This window comes from Simochromis diagramma, unplaced genomic scaffold (assembly GCF_900408965.1).
Source record: "Simochromis diagramma unplaced genomic scaffold, fSimDia1.1 OVJJ01000565.1, whole genome shotgun sequence".
NCBI lineage: Eukaryota > Metazoa > Chordata > Actinopteri > Cichliformes > Cichlidae > Simochromis > Simochromis diagramma.
In genome coordinates, this window is record NW_024387304.1 from 2,194,098 (window position 1) to 2,213,532 (window position 19,435).

A 19,435-nucleotide genomic window follows, 5' to 3' on the forward strand; every position below is an offset into this window, starting at 1 on the left:
TTCAGCCGTGCGACCTGGAGAAATGCAGGTGAAATTACAAGACATGGTTAACAAAGCACGAAGGCTCAAAGATCAACTCTTCAAATCAGGTTTTGTTCAAATAATTTATTCACAGCAATGCATTAAAGTGAATGAAAATATAACCTGTGCATGTTTTTTAAATACAAATACAGTGGGCAAAATATGTCGACAGCATTAAATACTCAGACATATGATGCACATTCCTTCTCATCTGTTGCTGGTAAACCAGACAAAGCAACATTTTCTCCACCTACGTCCACTCTGTTCGACAGCTTATCTTAAGTGTTACATATTTAGTTTTTTCCACTTTCAAATCACTTCAAATCATTTCTAGTGATTGTCTCGACATTCATACGTTTAAAAATGCGTTATGAAGATAAATAACCAAAGCATGACCTTTGCATCCACAGCAGCTCTACAGGTACGTTTACCCACTCTCACTCCGAGGTCTTTAACAGCTGTGTTTACACTCGGGTTCTGAGGGCCCTCAGTTATAACAACGTCACATTATGCCTCCTGTTATATTTGATAGCTGCTGTTGTCAGTGACGCTGAAAACGATGTTGACTGTTCACGCTGACCGACAATGAGAACACATTCAGGTTGAAGCAACGCAGAAACAAACGCTCATGCACTTTAGATAAAACATGTTTTGAGCACATGGATGAAGCTTTACAACTTTCTGAACCCTGAGCACTCATACACTCACAGCTCTAACAGAGTTCCTGTGGTGTCAGGACAAACACGAAGGGCTGTGAACATTCAGAGTGAAGAGGTTCGGTTGGTGTGAAAACGACAAACATTCTCAGTGAATTTGAGTGCAAAGCTGTAAACTTGGTACATAATGACGATTAGCCCTCAGTTTGAGTCATGAGCCACAGCCATGACCTCACAGTGTATTTACAGAGTTAAAATCAACAAATAACAGACGCCACAAACTCTGAACGCTTTAACACGTGTGCTTTTCTTCACGCTGATGGAAACATGTAGGTCTCTGTTCCAGGCCTGGTGGACCAGGACGCCGCAGAAACTTTAAACTGGATTTCTGATACGTTCTGGCTGTCTTTAAAAAAATAAGAGTGACAGCAGTACAGCGATGATGACTGCTCCTCATTTCACGTAAAAGTTTTAGAAGCATCTAGTTTTGCGTAATTACCCTAAAAGCTTTTTTCCTGTGGAGTATTCACTACACTCAGGTTATTTCTGATTAAAAATCAATTTTTAAAAAAGAAGCTGCCCCAGGTGAAAACACACCAACTACACTCTGCAATAAATATACTGTATGCTTAACAGTTACCTGATCTAAATAATTACAATGATTACAATTTAATAAACTAAACTTTTCTGTAAAAATACCTTAGATTTGAGCTTTATTTGACATATCATGTGTTTCTAACTTCTTTTAATCTAAGCTCGAGTCCAAAATACACAGATATCAAAAGTTCCAGTTTGGGCCTTTCTCCGATCAAACTCTCTGAGGCGTAAACACACAGCTGGCTTCATGAGAGAGAACTGAAAACAGAATGTGTGTTGAAAACGAGCTCTAAATGAAAGCAGAGCAGAAACTAAATACATTCAAAAGTGACGTGGGTGTGTTTTTTTGTAGATATATGTATAGAAAATCTAAGAAAGAGTCGTTTTATTGTTCATTCTCATACAAAAAACAACAGCAGAGAAACACAGTTCAGCCAATTTCATCTGAAAGTGTTCAGAAACAGAAATCTGAACTGTTCCTGCAGATCCAATCGTTACTGTCGTAGGGAAAACAACAACAAAAGGTGATGGTTAATAACTTTTGCATGAATGGTCTTTAGTCTGAAATTTAAGGACAGTATTTTTCTTTCTCTCTCGACAGCAGCGATTCGCTCTGACAGGATGCTGGAGCAAAACAACACTGTTCCTGTTGTCTCGTTAGTTCGTCATAAATAATCCCGTGTAATGTGGCATCAAGTGAAGACGTAGGAAAGGCTATAGCATACCATCACAAGTCATAATAAATGTTCTGTACACCTATTGCATAGATGAAATTAACTACAAAGAGCATTGGTGGACCTGCCCTGGCAAACTTTTGGGAGGTTTTCTGCACTTTGAACAAGGCTGCCGGCCTGAAACTAGCTCTCAACCCCCTACTTGCTCTCTTTGGTAAAGCGGGAGAGGATGATAAGTATATTCCCAGAGCAAAGCGCAGGGTGCTGTCCTTTGGTTCCCTCTTGGATAGGCGTGCTATTTTGATGAGGTGGAAGGCTGCTGCCCCGCCCTCCCATGTGTGTGCTGATCTCATGTCGTGTCTCAGTCTGGAAAAGATCCACTGCTCCACCCAGAACCAAAAGGGCACATTTGATAAAATTTGGGGTCTCTTTCTGGAAAACTTCTCTAAACTTCAACTTAAGGATGTTCCAGCTGACTAACGGATTTGCTTCTCCAGAGTGGTCGGATGTCTTAACGGGAACGAGAAGCTCAGTGATGGTGCAGCTAACTTCTGTGTGGTTCTTATGGAAAGGGCTGGTTAATATCATAATCCCTCCCAGGTTGTGGCTTTTGTTATTTTGTTGGGGGGGGGTTGTTTATTTTCTCTCTTTTTATTTTTCTGGGGTTTTTTTTGTTTTTTCTCGTTGCTTGTTTGGTAAATAATAAGAGAGGAAAACAATGTTCCAACATGTCTGTTTTGTATTCATTGTAAACAGTTTGTTTTCCGTCTTCTTTGTTTTCTTTGTAAACTATATCCACAAATACTCAATAAAAATATTTTGAATTAAAAAAAGAGCGTTGGAGCATTTTAGCGCTTAAAGCTGCAGCTTCTGACCACTTGGGGGCGCCATACACAGCTGCGAGCTGTCCGTCCTCTGCTGCAGCTGCTTTTAAGAGCTTTTTGTCTCCATCAGGAAGCCAAAGCAGCAAGGTCGTGAATGCAGATAGACGCTGATGTAAGGGCACATCTTACATCAAACATCTTCCAAAGGACGCTGCAGTCTAGCTGATAACTCTGCTGCTCAATGATCAGACACACTCGTGTAACACTGTCCCTTTCTCATATGAGCAGTGACACCCTCCTGGCTCAAGCGCTAATTCACCCAGTAACTGAGAGAAGTTATCTAAGATCCCAGAGAGAAGGGAATTAAATGAATTTTAAGTTAATTCGATTTGTTTCGTGTCATTTCATTACTGAAATCCCAAAGATATACGTAAAATAGTCCCAAATCTGTTAAAAGAATCTAATCTCTGATCTTTATTATAAAAAAGGTACTTTTTGTAACGACCCATGTACAGAAAGATAAAATTGTAAACTTGATGTTCATAAACTATTTAGAACTTTATCAACTGGATCTAAATCAGTAGCTCGTCCCACTTCTTCACTTTATTTCTTATTTCTTTGTCAACTAAGGAGACAACGCAGCGAGCGGTGTTGTCTTGTGGCAACACGGTTCTCTGTCTGGATTGTTAATTAAAATGAGAAATGATTTCCTCCTGATATTTGCACGTAAGGAAACTTGGTATTTAGGGATTCTAGGTGGATCCCATCTCTACCTAAGCCGGGCGGAGAAACAGCGCATGTACTCTGTCATCCAGCGGTCGTCCACCACCATCAGCTGCGAGCGTCTTATCTTCTCCAGGTCAGCCGATCGAGCCCGCCGGCGGTCCAGCCTGGAGCTCCGCTTGTCAGACTCCCTGCGGGTCTGAACGCAGGCATCAGAAGTGTGACTCTGTGAGGAGAAACCAGAGAGAGGAGTCATTTCCGAAAGCTACACCGGTGTTTTATTATTCATGTTTGCTGCGTGTTCGGTGACACGTTTCACTTCTCTGCTGTCCTGTGAATGAGGTCGAGCTGCAGGACCCCTGCACTACCAAGGACGGGCCGAGAAAGAAAAAGGCTGGTAATGTGCTACGTGCTTTTTTCTAGTTAGCAAGTCTGTCTCTTGAGATATAATGGTGTTTAAAATCTGAACGTATAACTTAAAAACAGTCAAATTATTGATTGTAATTCTGAAAAGTTGCTAGTGGTCATAAGAGTAAAGTATATTTGTTGTTGCCATGAGCCCTGAGCTTTAAAGGCTCTAAAAGTGCTGCAGTATCCCAACTGAGATCAGCGCTCACATCATTGGTTGTCCTCTTGACCTCCATCTGTCTCTTGCTCCAGTCCAGCCGGCTGGACGGTCTCTGGTTCTCCTTCTCCTTGGTGCTGATCACCGGCGTGCTCTTTGCTCTCGGCGGTTTACGGATCACGGCTGGTTTGTCATCCTGGGAACTGTCTCGGTGCGGCTGCTCAGAGCGTGGCGTGTGGCGGCGGCGTTGCCGTCGGGATACTGGGTTTACTGGCTCCGCATCAGAAGACGCCGAGTCGGCTGGCCCGTTGTCTGTCGGTGTGTCGTCTGAGGGTGCGCTGTTTGTTGGAGCCACCGCCACAGAACTGCCACCGGCCTCATTCACACCGTTTTCTACAACTGCTGCTTCACAAGAACACAGGAAACAGTGAAATCGTTTAAATATCCACTGAGCTCTGCTGACTGAACAAACAGATTAACTAACTAAACCAAACACCAATCAACCACTCGATGGAGCTGGATGGCTCCACAGTGACCCTGCAGAGCGCTGCTGTGTCTCAATCTATATGAAATGATTTGTGACTGTGAAATTCAGAGATAAGCAGGCTTCCTGGCACTCTCCTGTCTGAAATGCAGACATCACAAATGTCAAAGGCACACAATGGATCCTTTATCTTTAAGCTCAGTGTCTCAGCAACAACAGTCCCATCTGACTGCTGAACTTTCAGTCCAAATGTTTATAGCACTGCTGTCTCCTGAGGTAAACCAGCCTTTGTGCCTCGTACTGTCAGAGTGACGCTTACAAAGGGTTCACAAAAAACACCATCTGTTAGATTTTTACAAACTGTTTCTGAAGACTAAAAAAGAAAAGGTGAAATTGAAGCACAAATGCAAACATGGTCACTTTCTTCTCCTACAGTTAGTTTTGTGCATTTCAGGACAAAATACACTGTATTTGAGTTAATGTAGTATCATTAACCAGGACTACAACTTAAGTTTATTCACCTGATGATTGACTTAAACAATTATTTTTGACTAAACTGTCAGAAGAGTAAAACAAGGTTAGCTCTGTGAGGCTGCACTGAGCAGGGCTTTGACCCACATGTCAACATCCTTGCAACAACGAAGCTAAGCAGCTCATGTTTAGCAGGTCTAATGTGTACCATAAGCATCATGCTGCTTGCTGACAAGCTAACACAAAGAACAGCCGAGGATCAAAAAATGTCGAGCCCTCGTGGTACAGCAGTACCTGAGAGGGACGTGGGCGATGCCACCTGATGGGTTTGGATTTCTTATTTTGAGAAGAGACCATGTTTGTATGAGAGACTGGGAATGCTGTTATGTGTTAATGCTAGAAGGCTTGATTAGGAAACTGAGCCTAACTTGTACAGTTATGATGCAGAGACAAGACATGTAACTGAAACGTCCATGGCAAGGTCAAATGGCCACGCCATGCTTGGTGACCCGTTCTCTTACCTGTGGTTTGTGCCGCATCTACAACCGCAGCGTCCCGGTCCCCCACGTCAGTCTCTCCATCCTCGCACGCTGGCTTTTGCACAGGACTGGTCTTTGAGTCCAACAACCTCTGCTTGACCTCCAAGGATGTGGGCGGCAGCGGGAGAGACAGAGGAACCACTTTGTTCCTGGTCAGCCTTGGTGTTGACCAGCCGCTGGAGTCAGAGCCGCTGTCCCAGCCCTCCCAGAACCAGGGCTTGTGGGAGTGTTCTATCACCCGGCGAGTCAGGCGGTACTTCACAGAGTCCTCATAGCATTTAGAAAACGTCTCCCATTTGGGGTCCCTGAACTTCTTCATATATTCTGTCCTCACTTTCTTGGTCACCATGGTTCTTGTTATTGCCTGGTGCCAATCACTGCAAGGAGACATAAAATTCAGTTTGAAACAAATTTGCAATCTTTTCTTTGGTCGTCTTCTTCTTCTTGTTGCTCCCATTAGAAGTCACCACTGAGAGTCTCTTCCTATCAGTAGCCTCCTCTGCTTTCACACTAATCCTCTGCATGTCTTTCGCTACATCTATGAATCTTTTCTTTGGTTTTCCTCTTTTCCTGCCTGGCAGCTTCATATTCAACATTTGTTGTTGTTGTTAATTATCCTAAAGATCCACTAAACATTATGAAGATGCAGTTAACTATGGCAACCACGAGTAAACAAACAAGGTATATTCTCTATCAGAGGAAGTAAAACACTTTCCCTTTACTTGTTTACTGATGCTGTGAAGTGTAACCTTGACATTCATGCGATTTATATCATCATCCTATCAACAACCTCTCACATTATACTGGACGAGAGCTGAAGCCCTACAAAATTTTGGTATTTACCTGATTTTTATTACATTTTGATATTGACTCGGCCTGAATATTATCCCTTACACTGTCAGCGAGTCAACATCAGTGATACTGAGGTGAGCTGTGATTTTCTGTCAATAAGCACTGCTGTTAGCTCCTGTTCACCGCTATTCACGGGCTGTTAGTGAAACTTTGTTTCAAGTGGACCTAACGTGGGCAGACTCACACTGAGCAAATAAACTCCTGCGACGTGAGAATGAAATCAAACTGCTGAAGGAGGAAGAGGAAGGGATGGAGAGAGATGACAAGGAGAGATTAGTGGTGGAGGAGGCAGATGAAGAAGATGAGAAAGAAAAAACAAAAAAGAGATCATGAATCCTGGTCACTCCTGAATAAATATGTCATAAAATTATTTAAAGCATAATAAATGATGATTTTTCACACTACAAAAAAAATAAAAATAAAAAGCAACTCTGCTGCAAAGCATTCTTTAACTTTTGCAGTGTTCTTACTAATGTTAAAAGTCTGCTGTTTGTTGTTCTTCTACGTGGCTGCACTTTCAAAGAAACAGTTACTGACAAGAATTTAACCAATGAGCATCAAGATCCATGCCCCAGTTTTCAGAAGCAGCTACACTGAGTTTTTTCTCTCCCCTCAAACAGACATCCTGTCGGGAAAGTTCCTTTCCTGGGGAACATACAGAAATATCTGGGCTGCTCTACAAAGTCCTGCTAGTTTCTAGGTGGTGTAATAGTAAATGGACCTTTCTATAACATACCTCATTCACTTCATAGAAGCACTTCTATGCTGAAAGTGCTTTCTAACATTCACACAAATTCATACTCCGATGGATGTATCGGAGATTAACTTGGGGTTAGTATCTTCCCAAAGGATATTTGGAATGCCGACCGGAGCAGCCAGGGATCAAACCACCAACCTGGCGATTAGTAGATGATCTGCTCCACCTCCTGAGCTACAGCCACCGCAGATGGCTAGTGGTGACTGAATGGTAAACAGAACAAAACCTGGGTGAAGATGAAGTGGAATGAGAAGTGCTGTTGAGAGTGGGAGGCTTTATCTTGATTGAGAAATCAAGTCCATGAAACTTTTAAGGCTCAATACAAAAAACATGATTGCAAAATAACTAGTTTTAAACCATCGACTGTATTTACCCCTCTTTAGACTCACCCGTGTTTGCTGCAGGTATGCTTCCATGTAAAATGTGATGGCTGCCGTCAGCCGTCAGCAGGCTTTATAATACCAGTCTCATACCAGACTGGTTAAATTATAAGTAAACAGTTCATCCGCGTATTGTAGTACGACTTCTGGACATCTGTGTCTGTACGATGTGTGGATGGAGCTAGTTTTTTTCCCAGTAAAGATTTTAAAGGTGATCACAGCAACAGCGCTGCTGCTTTGGATGCTAGGAACACGTTCACTCCACCTGAGCTCAGCGTCTCAGTAGGAACTTCTTTGCCCTTCACAGTGTGTAAACACACTCAAGATCCACATTAAAACACTCACGTTTACATTGTTTAACACATCTGTGCACTACAGAGCCAGGCACTGAGCGAAGCATCAAAGCAAAAAATTTATGCAAACTATTCGAATTACTCGATGAATCATTGCAGCCCTGCAGCCAACAACAGACTGTAAAGATGCAAAAAACTAACTTTATATCCCAAATGTGCATTATTTGCTTGGCTGTACTTTCTAAACAATATCAAATGTGTAGCAGAAGAGGCTGATTAGAGTAAAGGGAACCTCTGTTTACCAGGCAAGTAACCCTGAACACATTTTTATTTACAAGAATGTGGACAGTAGGTACACCAACAAGCATCCAAAAACATTGAGTTGAATTTTGCAGAAGGCAATTACAAAAAGTACCTTTAAGGATTATTCCACTGTTAATGGAATAATAATGTTTTAATCCACTTCACTAAAAGGTAAATAAAAAAGCTGCATCCCAATTATCTATTTGCTATTTTTTTCTTTTACTTTCCACGTCAGCTCAGAGCTCTGGTGGATATTAACCCTGTGCTGCATCCAGCACAACACACAGTGTCACATTTCACTGTGGTTCAGATTTCCATTAAGAGGGTTTGATCAGTCTGTTCTTCTGCTGCTACTTTAACAAAGCTGTCACTGTGTTTTCTGAATACTGCCCATTAGCAGAAGGACAGAGGGACGACTATAAACATTCGCTTTAATGACAAAGAGACTTAAATTTACAACAGCCATTATACATGGATATACAATGTATGATACCATGTATGTAATACATTCAGAATTGAATTCAAGTAGCGATGCCAAACAGTCAGCACCAGATACTTGATGCTCAGTTCAACCCAGGTGGAATGAACCTCAGAGAGCCTCCTGTGGGACTGGTACTGACTCAGGACAGGCAGCAGTTTGGCTTGAATGCATTAACACATAAAATAATTGAGTCCAACAAAATGAACGCACAATAATAATATTGTCTTTCATGCATCAAAGCATTTTTTTCCTGTCAAAAACTGCAAAACAGCCATGATACCATCATCCACCCATCCACGTCTGCAGCTGCTGTTAGCCACAGATCAGGGAAAACCATTAGAGGTTATTAGCACTAAATCTGACTGGACCTTTAATAATCATGAATGCAAAAACTGACATTCTTCCTGGGACTTCTTTTGCATCATATGCAAACAAAACATTTATAACATATGAAACGCTTTACCGCTTGATTTCATCTAAAGCTCTGGCCATATTCAGTAAAAATATATAGATAACGTATCGCATAACATAAAACCTATTAAATGTTTACATTTTCTTTGTTTGTTTTTGTTTGTTTGTTTGTCTGTTTGTCTTAGTTACTGTTAGTCCTTATTTGTTGGCTGTTGTTAAGAAACGGACAGAGAACTGACAGTATGATTATTCCAGTTGTATATTTGTTAATGTTTCTGTCCATCCAAAATATGAATAAAAAAAATGTTTACATTTTCTGTTTGTTTTTTTCGAGATTCACCTGCAAAACCTGGTGACGTACCTCTGCCAGGTGTAGTCTACCTGTAAGCCCCGCCCACCTCCCTCCACATCAGATTACCCTGAGAGCAGGGAGGATTGAGGCTTACTACAACTAGCTGTACTACAGCCATTACTCACTCACACCACACGACCAGTAACATCCAGTCTATTTTAGTCTACACGCCTACATGCACTTTCCTTTTCTTTCTATACATTAACACTTGTTGTTACTCATAGTAAAAATAAGCCAATATTTGATTTTTTAAGCCTGTATCCGATCTGAGGACAAAACCTGTTCAGTGTATATTATCCTGTCACTGTCTGATTACTGCATATCTCCCGATGTGTTTTTCTGTAACTGAAACACACTGTCTTGTTATAAAGCCTTTCACTCTGTCAGTCACACCCCAGCTCACAGCATTTTTAAAGATTTTAGTCTGTAAACACACAGCAGAGCAAAACGTTGCAGCTCCGACGTATTTTGAAGTTAATAAACGCAATGAAGTGTGTAAACCTGAGGTTTGAAATGCCAAACCGAGTGAAAACAGGCTACAGCCATGTTCACAGCCGTTCTCCTCACCTGCCCGCTGCGTTCAGCTTCGTTTGTAAACACGGGGTCATTTCAATGCTCAGGCTGACGACTAAAGTCTGATTGGGTATTAAAGTCAGGAATATATGTACTCACCAAGTGTGTGTACCAGGGGGACTCCGTTTGATTTAAACCCCGTCTCTCAGCAGGCGAGCATCGCTCTGCTTACTGACACCAAACGCCCAGCTCAGTTAGAAAGCTAGCAGCAATAGCGCATACAACTTCCGTCTTTGGTTTTCAAACAAGTGCTTTAAAACATCCCAGGGACATGATTAATCAAGAGGATATTCAAGATAAAATCTTCTACTTTGCTCATATCATAGCTTTCATGCTGATTTCAGGCAAAAACCATTCAGTTTAGATGGTCGGAAGCTTTATTTTGAAATATATATCCTGGACATCCGGAGCTCGTCTATTATTTATCCCTGTCTGGATTAAAATATAACAGAAGTGTACCAGACTGATATGAAATGAAATGTGATTTTACATTAAGACGCTTCCACCAGACCGCGCATGCGTGTTCTGTCTCCATCAGTGCAGTCGAGATATGAGGAGAAAACAATAACAACAACAAACCCCTAAATAAATTAAATAAAAGGTTATTTACAAATGGTCTCTTGTAGGGCCAGGACCACAGCCTAACAAGATCCAGTGATGTTTGGGTTTTCGCTTTTACAAATAGGAACTTGGGAATGTAATTCTATTTTACCACCTTGTAGAAACTACAATATGTCACTCAGTATCCAAGACAATATTTATTCTCTTTGTTTTGGGGTGAGAAGAAAGTCAGCGTATTGTTTAGCCTGGTTAACTACTGGATTTATTTCAGCTCTTGAACTTGAACTCTGTGTTTGTCTCAAGGCTTTAAACACCTCATAAAGATTACTATCAGTGATGTTTCACTGCTGTGTTTGGAGCTGGATGACTTAAATTTATTTTATTTTTTTTTTGGTGTGCTGCCGCATACGTGTATGTAAATTGTAGACTAGGTTAGGGTTGATATATGTGGTAATAAATTATTGTTTACAGATTTTATTCAAACAAAGTTTATGTGCAGTCTCTTGTGTGAGAGTCATAATGTTCAGAATATAATGGAAAAATCCAAAAGACCAGTAAAATAAAATGAACAAACATCCACAAATGTTCTGAATCAGAATGAGCAGACAACACAGTCACACTTGGAAAAAATCTTTGGCTTTTATTTGCTTTGATGGGTTGTTTCTTTTTTGGTCTTTTTGTTCTTGTTTCTTTGATTTTTTAAAATGTAGTTGGTCCGAGCTGGTGTGTGTCATACCTCGAAGCCAACACTCATATATGCACACCAATCTTCATTTACATTCGAAACAGGACATACATAAAAGAAAAAATAAATAACTTATGTACAGGTTAGATGTGACATGATCCTCGCTGGTGGAAGTCAAAGGTCTCTCTATGAGAGGATGAAGTTTCACAGTTCTAGGACAGCAGCATCTTACTGCTCTGGATCCTGAACCTGATGCTTTGGACGCATCATGTTTAGAAGCACTTGCGGTGGACGATGCTGGGGCCGGCCTCATCGTATTCCTGCTTGCTGATCCACATCTGCTGGAAGGTGGATAGAGAGGCCAGGATGGAGCCGCCGATCCAGACTGAGTATTTACGCTCAGGGGGAGCAATGATCTGCACAAGTAGAAGAAAATGAGACAAATTTTATTGCCTGCTAGCACCTCAGATATCATTGTCATAGTATGCAAGGTGAATGATCTTGTGCCAGTCAGTGTTGCTTTTGTACCTTAATCTTCATGGTGCTGGGAGCCAGAGCTGTGATCTCCTTCTGCATGCGGTCAGCGATACCAGGGTACATGGTGGTCCCGCCAGACAGCACGTTGTTGGCATAGAGGTCCTTACGAATGTCAATGTCGCACTTCATAATACTGTTGTAAGCTGTCTCATGGATACCAGCGGACTCCATACCTGTGTAGATGTACAGCAGAGAGGTTCAGGTTAAACACAATGAAATGACAATGTGATCTTTCAAAGGAAAGTTGTTACACTGTCTCGGATGAATAGTGTTGATGCTACGCACCGATAAAGGAGGGCTGGAAGAGGGTCTCGGGGCAGCGGAAACGCTCATTGCCAATGGTGATGACCTGACCGTCAGGCAGTTCATAGCTTTTCTCCAAAGAGGAGGAGGAGGCTGCGGTTGCCATCTCATTCTCAAAGTCCAGAGCAACGTAACAAAGTTTCTCCTTGATGTCACGCACAATCTCACGTTCAGCTACAAACAGAGGGCAAAGGTCATAATTCAAGCTGCTGCAGAGTAGAATAATAAATAAATGAAAGATGAATAAAATAATTTTATCCAAGTGAGCGAAAGGACGTAATGGCCTGAGGTTTAACTATTTGGTTTTATTTTGTGCTATTTTACCAGTTGTGACAAAGGAGTAGCCGCGCTCAGTCAGGATCTTCATAAGGTAGTCTGTGAGATCCCGACCAGCCAGATCCAGACGCATGATGGCATGAGGCAGAGCGTAACCCTCATAGATGGGTACATTGTGGGTCACACCGTCACCAGAGTCCAGCACGATACCTGAGAGCAGAAACAGAAGAGTTATGGAGAAGCTGACAGGTTTCTACCTGACGCATGTGATGAGTCACATGAAAAGGTGCAGAGTGCTAACAATCACTGCTTCTTTCTAATGTCCACATTTGTTTTTTTCACTGGAAGGCTTAAAAGTCAGTTTTAAGTATCTTTTTTGTCCCAAAAATCAGCCCGAAACTATATTAAACAAAATGAAAAAAAGCAGCGTAGTAATCATTTATTTGTTTCAACAATACAGTGCATTCCACAATGTTTGGGACAAACATTCTGCAATTCATTTGGGACTGAAGTGCAGACATTCAGCTTTAGTTCAAGGGGTTTTACAAAGATTTTCTGTGAACTGTTGAAGTATTACTGCCATTTTATACACAGTCTCCAATTTTCAGAGATGCAGATTTAATAGGAAATTTGACTGACAAGCAGCTTCATGGCAAGTTGAGGCCTGCTCCCTTGGCACAAATGAAGAATAAATAACATCGGAAGCTATTTCAAAGTGTTGAATTTGTATTTTATAGTTTTTCAGTGTAATTTTAATGTAATTTTAAATATGATCCCCATACAAGTGAGTAAAGCCATTATACCACTGAAATATACCTGTCATAGAGACAGCATGATAGGAGGGAAACTAATGATGATCCCAAGCATGGAGGCATGTGGCATGGATATGTATGGCTGCCAGTGGAACCGGGCCACTAGTGTTTATTGATGATATGACTGCTGATAGAAGAAGCAGAATAAATTATGGAGTTTACAGGGCTATAATCGCTGCTCATATTCAGCTAAATGCTGGTCAGACAGACACAGAGCAAATGGATAATGACTCAAAGCACGCTGCAAAAGCAAGCCAACAGTTACTTAAGCTAAAGAAATTAGATATTCTTCAATGGCCAACTCAGTCACCTGATTTCAACAGAGCAGGCTTTTCTGTTATAAAATACAAAACTGAATGCAGAGAAACCCAAACAGGGAGCAACTGAAAGCATCTGCAGTAAAGGTCTAGCAGAGGAACTCAAGGGAGGAAGCACAACATTTGGTGATGTCCGTAGGTTCTGGACTTCAGGTAGATAATTGTTGCAAAATTAAGTAATAAAAAGTGTCTTTATACTTAAATTAATGTTAGTTTGTGTCATTAATGTTGAACCTCTGAAAAGGGGGCACTGTACATAAACAGTGTTCATGTCAAACTTTGGAAAACTTCTTGAATTAAAGCTAAAAGTGTGCACTGCAATGACATATTGATTGTTTAATTTACAATGCACTGTGGCGATGTAGCGATGCAAAACTACAAAAAACTGTGGCTTTGTTCCAAAACATTATAGACCTTAAGTTTTTTTTTAAATGAGAAAGAAATACTGTCTTGAAGACAAGGAAACTTGTATTTCTGTGAAGCTCAGACTCACCAGTGGTACGGCCAGAAGCATAAAGGGACAGCACAGCCTGGATGGCCACATACATGGCAGGGACATTGAAGGTCTCAAACATGATCTGGGTCATCTTCTCCCTGTTGGCTTTGGGGTTCAGGGGGGCCTCAGTCAGCAGGGTGGGGTGTTCCTCAGGAGCTACGCGCAGCTCGTTGTAGAAGGTGTGGTGCCAGATCTTCTCCATGTCGTCCCAGTTGGTGATGATGCCGTGCTCAATGGGATATTTCAGAGTCAGGATGCCCCTCTTGCTCTGGGCCTCATCACCCACATAGGAGTCCTTCTGACCCATACCGACCATCACACCCTGAGGAGGGGAGGAAAGCAAGTTAGGTCTGAAATGTATATTTATTGATGTCTGTATTTAATTTGTTGTAATATAATGAGTCCAAGAGTTTCAAACAGCAATTACTCTGTAAAGAACTAGGTCTAAGATACACTGCAAGGCACGTAAGAAAAAGAAAAGCAAGAATGAGTTTCCTTTTTTTGTGAAATTTATTGCCCTTGCATACCTGGTGACGGGGGCGACCAACAATAGAGGGGAACACAGCCCTGGGAGCATCATCTCCAGCAAAGCCAGCCTTCACCAGGCCGGAGCCATTGTCGCACACAAGGGCGGTGGTCTCATCGTCGTCACACATGTCTGCGGATTCTGGAGGAGGAAAGTCAAATGTGATGAATTTCTGTACAGCAGGATTACTCAGCAGCACTTAACACACTGAACAAAACACCAGTTGCATGTTAGATATTAATTTAATTTTCTCTTAATAGACAAATTATTTTAACGCTAATACTAGTGTCACTTTGTTGAGTATGTTTTGTTGCCTTTTTTAATGTTGACTAAAACTCAACAGCCTGCTGTTTTTAATCTGAAAGTTTTAGGTTGATGTTATTTCCAAGCAGTTTTTTAATTGTAATAACGTTTTGGTTTCTTTCTTTCGTTATATAATAAACATAAATTATTACACTACAATGAACTAAATGACCAAAAAAGTGTATGACACTGTGCTTTACTACCACTGACTCCCCTGTTCTGTTTCACTAATAATCACATGCTAATAACTATAACTTCTCCTCGTCTCCTCTCTCAGGCCTCCAGTGTTTAGCTTGTGTCATAACAATTTACACATTGTATTCCAAGCTAAAGTTACAAGTGTTACAAATCTCTAACAGCATTTGAACACAACCCAGTCTTTCCATTAACTACCTGTCGCAACAAAAGCTGAGCTTAAGCAGACTGTGGTTCACTGCCAGCTCCCTTCACTTAACCATTAAATCCAGATTATTCTCCATCTGTCTCATTCACTTAACCTAGCAAGAAGGCAGTCTCCATTAACAGTAACTCCACCTAACTACTGCTACAATTATTAACCCTCTCTCCACCAGGGAACCTCTCTCCTCCAAGCCGCTTACCTCTGCGTGTCTCAGGCTGTCACTGAGGGAACCTTGTTGGCTGCTTGCTCCAGCTGGTGTTGGGGTGAGAGGCTACGACCACCACGGTCCTTATATACGCCTTCTGCTCCATACCACCCGGAGAGCTTTTTTCCTCCTCAGCAGACAGTAGTTTGGAATGTCCGAGTATTCGATAGGAATTCAACTGGCCCTTCGTCCATATTTGGTCGCGCGCGAGGGTCGTCGCATGCATGCATGTAGAGCCTCGCGGGCCAGCTGGGCCATATATGGAGAGGAAGTCCCCGCGAGGCTGCCGCGGAGCGCACGAGCCCGTGTATGGAGCTAGACCAGAGCGACGCACCGACCGTCACCTGTAGAATAACTGCTGCTACTTACACAAACGCACAGTACACGCACACAAACCATTCAGTACTTCAAAGCCTTTTCATTTTTTAGTGTTTCATGTCTTATTAGTATTTTAACCGAGGAATGACTTTTTCGTGTTTTAAGTGAAGGCATAACGACAGTGACAGTTAGAAAAACAGAAAACAAACAGCACATTAAATGAGAAGTGTAATACTTTCTACTTTTACTGACCACTCACAGCACTTTTACACTTACATAATGCTCTGATACCCATTCACACGCCACTCTAAGCACTTAAAGCACTTTTTAGCTATCATGCACACACTGATGAGCGCATCAGGGGCAATATGGGGTTCAGTATGTCATCTAAGGACACTTCACAGATTGCAGAAGCTGGGGATTAGCAGGTGACCCATTCTACCTCTGGAGATGCTCCCAAATGAAAGTTTAACAGGACAACTCAGGACAATTCATATTAGAAAAAAACAAACTTTATCATTGTCATTACGATTAGAGATTTATTTTCAGCTTTTGCCTGAGATTTGTCCGAGTTTGTTCCGAGGTGTGTTTTTCAGTTTGAACTTCTATGTACAAGCAGCAGACATTCGTGCTCTGCTTTTTAAAACAAGAAAGGCCGGGACCTCCAACACTCTGGACAGCTGCAAACTGAGACAAAAATCCTCAGAGGGACAAAAACTGAGCCAATAGTCCCGGCTGTGTTTATCCAACTGTTAAGTGAGCTCCGCTGAGGTGTCAAGATTCATGGGAGTGAGGCCAGTTTTTAAATCGACGATGACTTGACACAAGACTGTAATCATGAATCCAAATGTGAAAACGACGTCACTCAAACATTTGGTGTTAAAATGCCTTCACTCTTACAGACAATATTCAGACAGACATGCCTCTCTTTAATACGGTTAATATTGTTCTATTCTTTGAGAAAGTTATTTTCTGACTTGCCTCAGCAGCAGGAAAAAGGTCAAAACCAGTTGACCAAAACCAGCCTCTTGACACTTTATGAGAAACCTTCACTCCTCTATAGGAGATGCTATCAAAATATGGAGCAATGGTTTTGCCTTTAATAAATATAATATGGTTAATACAACCACAGAGCTGATAGCAACTGCCTGCTTTCTACTTCTTAAAAAGAGCCCGATGATAAACTGAACAAGTTAATAAGACCAGAAAGTAGAACACCTAAAGACCAAAAAATTCATTTCACTAGCTGGGCCCACGTCCTCATTTTAGGATTGACAGCGTTTTAGTAGGTAAGGGGGAATGCTTGGACATGAATTGAGCTGCGGTTCGGGGAAGGCCTCGAAGGGGACTGGCGACAGCTCCCGGGCCGGGCAGATCCCCATGTACTAAATAGAAGTGAAGAAGTTAAAGAATTGAGAACAAGGAGGGAGGGAGGGGGGGGCACGTAAACGAGAATGAACAGTTGCAGAACTGGGGGGAACCTGTATAGATGATAACTGGAAGGAGCGTGTTTGGAGGCGTGGTCCCGCTCCTGAAATTCAGATACATAATCTCCAAAAAACTGCTTGGATTTGTGGAAAAGTCCTTTAAAATCATTCGAAGTGTTACTTTAGTCGTTTACTGAAATTAAGGGAATCACATTAGCAATTAAATGAGAATATGAGTGCTGACCCCATACTGTAGGGGATAAATAAGAATATATAGTAATCATAAAAAATAAAGTAATTTTGATGAAGCATATTGTAAACGTCTTTATTTTCAAATACTACTGCTACATGACGCCAGACCACCAACCTCTGACTCTCTCCCCCACCGATGTAGGAGCGGTGCTGAGCAGGATCAATGTCCACAAGGCTGCAGGCCCTGATGGCATCCCCGGGCGTGTTCTCAGAGCGTGTTCTGGGGAGCTTGCAGGAGTGCTCACAGACATATTCAATCTGTCCTTGGCCCACGCTGTGGTACCGGCCTGCTTCAAATCCACCTCCATCGTCCCGATACCCAAAAACTCCAACCCATCTTGCCTCAATGATTACCGCCCAGTAGCACTCACCCCCATCATCACTAAGTGCTTAGAGCGACTGGTCCTAGCACACTTCAAATCCTGTCTCCCCCCCACCCTGGACCCCCACCAATTCGCATACCGCCAGAACAGGAGCACAGAGGATGCAGTCTCCATCGCAATGCACTCTGTCCTCTCACACCTGGACAACAACAACACCTACGCCAGAATGCTGTTTATAGACTTCAGTTCAGCATTCAATACAATCCACCCCTCACAACTCATCAGGAAACTGACAGACCTGGGCATCAGTTCCCTCATCTGCAAATGGTTACTGGACTTCCTGACCAACCGCCCCCAACATGTCCGGCTGGATAACCACTGTTCATCTACAATCACAATGAACACCGGTGTACCACAAGGCTGTGTGATGAGCCCTTTCCTCTACTCCCTCTTCACCCACGACTGCAGACCTGCTGATGGTTCCAACACCATCATTAAGTTTGCAGATGACACCACGGTGATTGGCCTCATCAGTGACAACGATGAGGCCGCCTACAGGGAAGAGGTGGATCGTCTGGCTGAGTGGTGCGACACAAACAACCTGCTGCTTAACACCGAGAAGACCAAGGAGCTCATCGTGGACTACAGGAGGAATGCTGACCCACATCCACCCATCCACATTAAGGGGACGGCTGTGGAGCGTGTGAGCAGCTTCAAGTTCCTGGGAGTCCACATCTCCGAGGATCTCACCTGGACGACCAACTGCTCCAAGCTGGTCAAGAAGGCTCACCAGCGCCTCTTCTTCTTGAGGACTCTGAGGAAGAACCACCTGTCCTCAGACATCCTGGTGAACTTCTATCGCTGCACCATCGAGAGCATCCTGACCAACTGTATAACAGTCTGGTACGGGAACTGCTCTGCCTCGGACCGGAAGGCGTTGCAGAGGGTCGTGAAAACTGCCCAGCGCATCGCCGGAGCACCACTTCCTGCCATAAAAGACATCTACAGGAAGCGGTGTCTGAAAAGGGCTGGGAAAATCATCAAAGACCCCAGTCACCCATCACATGGACTCTTCACCCTCCTGCCCTCTGGGAGGCGCCACAGGAGCCTCCGGACTAAGACCACCAGGTACCGGAACAGCTTCTTCCCCACAGCTGTCAGACTCCTGAACTCTGCCTCCTGACATCTGACCCACGTTAAACTCATGGACTGAACATACACACACCCACAACCACCTACACACACACACAATGGACAACTGTACCCTCAAACACACAATAATAACATGGACTGAACCACCACTCACAACCACTAGCACTAGCACCTCTGTAGAAACTATCTACACCCTCACTTATCTTAACTGCACTACTGTATAGCTCTGTGTAAATAATCATTCTGTACATTCGATAATCTTTAATCCTACAACTGTTTACAACTTGCATAGTTCCCATTTCTGTATAGCTGTATATCTCAGATTCTGTAAAGTTATTTATTTCATATTCTGTATAGTTTTTCATATTTATATCCTGTTCATCCTGTACATAGCTTGTACTCACTACAGCCTGTACATACTTATAGTTATAGAATATTCACAACATACTTCATACCGTGTACATTATAACATACCATAATAGACCCATTTCTGTAATATACTCACATATCTATATTATTGCTAATATATATTGTAATATATCTATATCACTAAAGCACTTCTGGATGGATGCAAACTGCATTTCGT

The 19,435-nt window shown here is 42.4% G+C and overlaps 2 protein-coding genes across 4 annotated transcripts; both read right to left on the reverse strand.

The window, feature by feature from the left end:
• Nucleotides 1-90: 90 nt before the first annotated feature.
• Nucleotides 91-11,017, reverse strand: ccsapa (centriole, cilia and spindle-associated protein a). Of its 3 annotated transcripts, none has more exons than XM_040004237.1 (4): nucleotides 10,056-11,017; nucleotides 5,537-5,931; nucleotides 4,113-4,462; nucleotides 91-3,721 (listed from the first exon to the last, which is right to left on the reverse strand). In XM_040004237.1, the coding sequence occupies exons 2-4, from the start codon at nucleotides 5,901-5,903 to the stop codon at nucleotides 3,542-3,544; spliced, it is 897 nt and encodes a 298-aa protein (XP_039860171.1). In that variant the 5' UTR covers nucleotides 5,904-5,931; nucleotides 10,056-11,017; the 3' UTR covers nucleotides 91-3,541. The 3 variants fall into 3 exon arrangements, with proteins under 3 accessions (XP_039860171.1, XP_039860169.1, XP_039860170.1); XM_040004235.1 differs by having other exon boundaries at nucleotides 4,113-4,465; XM_040004236.1 differs by lacking the exon at nucleotides 10,056-11,017 and adding an exon at nucleotides 7,302-10,022 and having other exon boundaries at nucleotides 4,113-4,465.
• A 125-nt stretch (nucleotides 11,018-11,142) lies between these two features.
• acta1a (actin alpha 1, skeletal muscle a) lies at nucleotides 11,143-15,501 on the reverse strand. Its single transcript, XM_040004234.1, has 7 exons — nucleotides 15,372-15,501; nucleotides 14,471-14,610; nucleotides 13,941-14,265; nucleotides 12,367-12,528; nucleotides 12,025-12,216; nucleotides 11,731-11,912; nucleotides 11,143-11,618 (listed from the first exon to the last, which is right to left on the reverse strand). Exons 2-7 carry the CDS (start codon nucleotides 14,597-14,599, stop codon nucleotides 11,475-11,477), a joined length of 1,134 nt encoding a protein of 377 aa, XP_039860168.1. The 5' UTR covers nucleotides 14,600-14,610; nucleotides 15,372-15,501; the 3' UTR covers nucleotides 11,143-11,474.
• Nucleotides 15,502-19,435: the final 3,934 nt, after the last annotated feature.